At 42.3% G+C, this 6,441-nt stretch overlaps 1 protein-coding gene across 1 annotated transcript; it reads left to right on the plus strand.

Moving 5' to 3' along the window:
- Positions 1-4,794: 4,794 nt before the first annotated feature.
- LOC134965225 (modulator of apoptosis 1-like) lies at positions 4,795-6,102 on the plus strand. Its single transcript, XM_063941729.1, has one exon. The coding sequence runs from the start codon at positions 4,795-4,797 to the stop codon at positions 6,100-6,102; it is 1,308 nt and encodes a 435-aa protein (XP_063797799.1).
- Positions 6,103-6,441: the final 339 nt, after the last annotated feature.

Raw genomic sequence — 6,441 nt, forward strand, 5'->3', positions numbered from 1 at the left:
CTAAGTTACTAGTAAGAGGATAGGAACGATTGTGTACCTTTGTTTTATGGGGTATGGTTTTGAACACAGACTGTGCGGGTTACTATTGATCTGCTATCACCGATTTCTCCAGGTATATAGATGTGCTAATCCCGCCTACTTTGGTGTCCTGCCTACAGTTGATTTGGTGCCGTCCAACTTGAGGCCACTTCCAAAAATAATTCCAGGACCACTTTTAGATCCCAATCCTCCCCTGGCTATAACAAGAAACCTGGACATGAAGAACCTTTCTGGAGGGATAGCAAAAGTTACACTTTACACCCTTAAGCTTCTGTATGTCTGATCAATATTTGGCATGGTGCCCCACAAAACACCCAAACAGGGATCCGGTCTCTAGGTCGACAGTAACTAGGTCGACACTATCTAGGTCGACTACTATTGGTCCACAGTAACTAGGTCGACAGGGTTTCTAGGTCGACAGGGTCTCTAGGTCGACATGTTCTAGGTCGACAGGTCAAAAGGTCGTCATGAGTTTTTCACAATTTTTTTCTTTTTTTGAGCCTTTTCATACTTAACGATCCACGCGGACTATGATTGGGAACGGTAGCCTGAAGCATGGTGAGCGAAGCGAGCCATGCGAGGGGACACGGTGCACTAATTGGGATTCCCGGTAACTCTATGAAGAAAACGACACAAAAAAGCATAAAAAACTCATGTCGACCTTTTGACTTGTCGACCTAGACCATGTCGACCTAAAGACCCTGTCGACATAGTTACCGTCGACCAATAGTGGTTGACCTAGACACTGTCGACCTAGTTACTATCTACCTTCCATACCACCCCCCCCAAACATCAGTTAATTTGTGAGATCTATAAATCTTAATGCTGATTTATCAGTACATCCATTTTTTTATTTTTATTTATTCATTTATTTTTAATCTCAACATAATTTTGATGTGGTGTTGTGGTGCTGAAAGCAGCCACTCCGAACTAAAAAATGGCGGCGGGCCTCCTGCCAACGCGACCACGCTGTAATAGCGGCGCGATCGCAATTTCAGCGTGATCACAGTGTGTGGGCGGTGGGCTGCATGCTGGGCGGCCTTGCCCTGCGATGGGCGGCCCCCAGCATGCAATTCAAAGGATTGCAAATTCTGCTAAAAAAGCAGAATTTGCAATCCTTACTGAATGACTCCCCAGTATCTTGTACTGATTAGCATACTGTTTTAAAGTAAGAGCAAACTTTTAGCTCCTATAAGTTGAGCAATTACTTTGTTATGGCAAAACGTAACATTCCCATGAATAGAATACAGACTGGTGATTTTACATGTGAGCTCTGTAGGCCAAACGGTGTCATGTTCTGCTACTGCAGACAGTTGGCTGCTTTAATGTTTTCTAAGCTGTTCTTCGTTTTCATTGATCTTTTTCTTCGAACTCAATTTTGCAAACCTGGACTTTTTTATATAGGATTCTCAAAAATACATAATTTCTTATTTACTATACCAGATACTTAAAGTCGTTGAATCAAGAACTTGTTTGGAGAAATTCTATAAATACCTAATACAGGCGGATTTACTTGTATTTTTAGGAATAAAATTCATTTAGTGCTTAACCAACAAAATATGAATAATGGGCAGCCTTTTGGTTAAGTATTGCACTGGGACATGGGTTTGATCCCAACTAGGGACCTTCCTGTGTGGGATATGTAAGCTGCCATGCTTGCATGGGTTTACTGTGTGTGGTTGCTATGTCTTACTCCCAACCTACAAAGACATACTGGTATAGTGGTAGGTTAACTGAATTGTTAACAAATTAATGTGTGTGTGTGTGTGTGTGTGTGTGTGTGTGTGTGTGTGTGTGTGTGGTTTAAATATTGTCTGTAAAGTGATAAGTAATACATTGGCACTATATAAATGACAGTTTACTAAAAACACAATTGTTTATAATAGTCTGATTACAATATCGTGCTAGCAGCACTCTAACCCAACGACGCCAATAAGAAACTGTATTGTATGCGCAAACCAGTAGTAGGATGCAGTGGAAAACGCAGGATTTCTAGAGAGGGGTTTCCAATTTTCCTCTATGCGGAACATTGGAGCAAGAGCGTGGGTCTGGTAAGTGGTAGAAGAATCTAGTACTGACCCACGCCATACATACTGGACGATATATTGATATACATAACGATTGCGCAATATATATCGGTCATTGCCAGGATCGTCCCATTGGGTGTGCAGTGACCCAGCAAATGACTTGCAAGAGCAAACAGTAGTGGGTACAGACTAGATGATGTGCCCGATATGTCGGTCCGATAAGCTGGATCAGATGACATATTGCCTAGTGTGTACCCAGCTTAACAGCTGAAATTCAGTTAGAAGCCAACTAGCACTAATAACCCAGCCACAGTTTGAACACGTCTCATAAAACAGACTATGAAATTATACAGAAAATAAAAAATATATGGGATCATATACCATGTAACCTGAATAATATCTGCTACTTATCGTTTAGTAATAAATTATTATATCTATATAGTATAATACTTGTTTGGTTCATATATAGATATCTTTGGTAGGGGAAATAAACATATTAATATATGGGTAATATAATAATATATGATAAAATATGATATTATATATGTATATAGATGGATTGTTGAAGGGATAAAATTTGTATTTCATTATTTACATGTATATATTGTATAGGTTTGGTATAGACTGTTGTGAGGTGATGTTTGAAGGACAGTCTAGTCTTAGGATGCCTAGCAATAGCCTGCAGGGTAGCAATGATCTGTCTATGAGGCAACTGTGTGGTCCGCGCGCTGCTGGAGCGATAATCTGCCAGGCGGGAAAAGCCGGTCCACGAGCCGGTGATTCATGGCTGACCGCGAGCCTGGGGCTAGACAGGTAATGATTGGCGGCGGTGAGGGGAGATCGCGCGGCTATGGCGGGAAGGGGTACTCACGAGACGGAGGTCTGGGGAGGATAAATAGAGCTCCCCGCCGGCAGTTAGGCAGAATGCTGTTCCCCCTGTTCGTGTGTGCACTCGGGTCTCCTGAGCTGTCGTGAGAGCTGTGCGGAAGCGACTGGAGACCGAGTAGCACGTCCAATACAGGGCAGATCTGAGCCGCGGCTGGGAGCAGGGGAGGTGGGCATAGATTCCCCAAGCACTGCTTACCCCCAGCGTACCTTGTGCGGGCTCCACGGCGGGGATAGGACGGCTGGCCAGGCGGAGGCAGACTGGAGATGCGGATGGGCGGATGGAGGGAAGGAGGGCAGCGCGTCCCTAGAAACCGAGATGAAGCCATCCCAGCAAGACTCCTGATTCGCCACATGCAGAAAGGGGCCAGCTCAGCAGCTACAGTCCTCCCCTAGGGAGGAGTCGGGGGAGAAGCCAGTGCAGAACCTACAAGCTGTAAGTGAGACTATGCAATGCACCACACAGCTACACCTCACTAGCTTATGTAATATAAAACAGCTTGAATCTACCAGCGGTCTGCTTTATATGGGGGGTGAAGTAAATTTTGAGCCAAAAGTTGCCAGCCCTAGGTCCTAATATTGGAGGATGCAATAAGGCAGTTATAGACTGGACAGGCGATTTCACACTGTTATACTTAGAGGTGGAACTGTAATTTTCTCAAAGGAACTATTTAATTATATATATATATAAAGATATGGCTGGACAGTTCCAAGTACCACATACTAGAGCAGTATGTAAAGTCTCAATTAACATATGTGAGGAACAAGTACAAGGATAACTATCTTTATAAAAATATCTCTTTAACGTTACTAAAAGAGATTTGACAAGGACATTACTTTGCAGAGTGTCCAGTAATTGAGACTTAATAGCTTCTACAGTTGAAACGGATACAGTTACAGGACTACTGCTACTACAGCAAATAGTTTCACCAAGAAAGGATACAATTGTAGCAGAGTAGAGTATATCTTTTGCAGACTAACTACCATAAAATGCCTGCTGCCTTTTAAGGAGATGGACATAATACTGTACAAGCAGACCCTTCTATGATGTAGTACCCGATGGGGGTTAATTCAAGTATGGCACTCTGAGTAGATTAGATTCTACTATAAACGAGACAAAAAGGAACTACACCCAACATAGAGGAAAGTATAGACTTGCGACTCATACAAAACTGATGCCAAACAAGTTTTATGCCAGTGTACACTGAATTAAGGGCCCAGACATTGCACTTATTTTTTTTATGAGTACCCGGGTCACTCAAGCAGTAATATTACCACATTTTTTGTATTGCATGCAAACAATAACCTGTATAGGTGTTATAGAGAGATAGTGAAAGGGGATAGAAAATGTATTTTCTATTATTGTGCTTGACAGAATGTTTATTTTGCATCTAATCTTTAAATATCTTAGTAGTAATAAAAACACTTAAGGTTGCTTACCATATATGTTGTGATATGAAATTCTGTCCGGCGATCCTGGAAATACCAAGAGAAGAACAGGTACAATAATATATTGTAAAGTATTCGCCTAGGTATAGAAGTCATATAGATATACAATTATTCTACAGTGTTAGACATAGAGGCTTACCCAGGCAAGCCTAAATATAGCTTGGGTGGAGGCACATATGTATTACATACCCCTGGGTGGTGAGAGAGGGGTTACATTTGGAGGCACCGCGTGAGATAATTTTATAATATACTCAGGAGTAAGTGAAGCACAGTGACCAAAATGAATCAATATACAAGTAATGAGGCATTGGAATGGTGTATAAGAAAGGGAGTAAATCCAGAAAGGAGTTTTGTATTAAGGGGGGATCTCACAGACACCACTGACGGTACAATTATGACAGAGATGTTGTTTCTGTTTGGGGTGAAACAACCCAGGATAGTTGATAAACAATTTAAGGAAAATGGAGAGATGTGTGCTGTACTGATAACTACCAGTCATGATTTAGAGTCTGAATTGCTTCCTAAAGTGGTGGCTGTGAGATCTAACCCAGAACGTCGGTGGATAATTATATGGCCTGAAAAGGATGGAAGTGAAAGGGCGGCTGAACCCTTAATTGTGGGTGACATGTCTACTCCAGTCAGTGGAGATCCCTCCGCGACTGAGAGAGAAGGTAGTCAAACACAGGGTATTGAAGAAAAATTAGGTAATCAGTTAGAGGTGATAGCTGATAAAGTAGTACATCAATTGGAAAGGTGGCACTATGAGGGTAGTTACAGGCGATTGAGACTTTTTTCAGGAATACTCCCTGTGCCTGTCGGGGAGGAATCTTATGAGGCATGGAGAGAGGCAGCCATACAACAGTCTGAGGAGTGGCATTGTCCTGACCACATAAAGAAACAAAGAATAGTGGAAAGTCTACGGGGACCTGCTATGGGAATTATCCAGGCTACTAGAAAAAGTAATCCCGAAGCTGCAGTAGCTGACTACTTCCAAGCCTTAGATTATACATATGGGACATTGGAGGATGTAGGTGATTTGGTTGCCAGATTTCACCATACTTATCAGGAGACAGGAGAAAAGTTATCCCAGTATGTGTACAGATTAGATAAATTAATCCATAAAATTATAGATAAAGGAGGGTTAGCTCCTGCTGAAATTAATAGCAGCCGATTGAAACAGTTAATTAGGGGAGCATTAACAACTGACCCTGTGGCTCAACGGTTGCGTTGTACATCTCTATTATTAGGAAGTCCCACCCTTAATGACTTAATTAAAGAGATTACTCAGGAGGAAGCTTTAATTGCTACCAGAGAAAAGACTCATGCTAAGGCTGTAAAAGTGGTGGTTCCCTCGCCTGAGGCCCAAGGATCACGGGAGGATAAGTTAGTTACCTTGGTAGTGGAACAAAATAAGAAAATAGACCAGCTTATTCTTGCTCTAAATCAAAGGGTGGTACCATCTAACGCTAATTCCAGTAATTCCACTAGGGGGTTTAACAATAGCAGAGGGAATTTTAGGAGAGGTGGAAATTTTATAAGCAGAGGGTGTTTCCGATGTGGACAGTTAGGACATAGAGCAGTGGACTGTTCCATAGACTGGGGAATGAATGAAGGGGAAACTAACGTTCAGACAAATAATTCCTCTCCTCAGGGAAACGATGGTGGGAGATTGGCGGGCCCCTCGTCGTCTCCCAGAAATTAGATGTAGATTCAATGGGGAGTACCCAGTGGAGTAATTCTCTTCCGGATGGTATGATCGGACCCGCTCCACGTGTGGTAGTTAAATTAAATGGACATCCCTGTCCTGTGTTATTGGATAGTGGGTCTCAGGTGTCCATTATATTCGAACATTGGTATAGACATTATCTCTCTAATGTTCCTATCCTGCCCCTGGAAGGACTGGTAATTTGGGGATTGAGTGAACAGAAATACCCTTATTTAGGTTATGTGGTAGTCAACATAGAGTTTCCAGCGGAATTTATGGGTGTGTCGGAGCCATTACCTCTAATTGCTCTAGTATGCCCTGAATCACCAGGTGATA

The sequence above is a fragment of the Pseudophryne corroboree genome, chromosome 10 (assembly GCF_028390025.1).
Source record: "Pseudophryne corroboree isolate aPseCor3 chromosome 10, aPseCor3.hap2, whole genome shotgun sequence".
In the NCBI taxonomy this organism is placed as follows: Eukaryota; Metazoa; Chordata; class Amphibia; order Anura; family Myobatrachidae; genus Pseudophryne; species Pseudophryne corroboree.

Coding starts and splice junctions, on each gene's coding strand:
- LOC134965225 (XM_063941729.1), top strand. CDS start 4,795: ATGACAGAGATGTTGTTTCTGTTTGGGGTGAAACAACCCAGGATAGTT.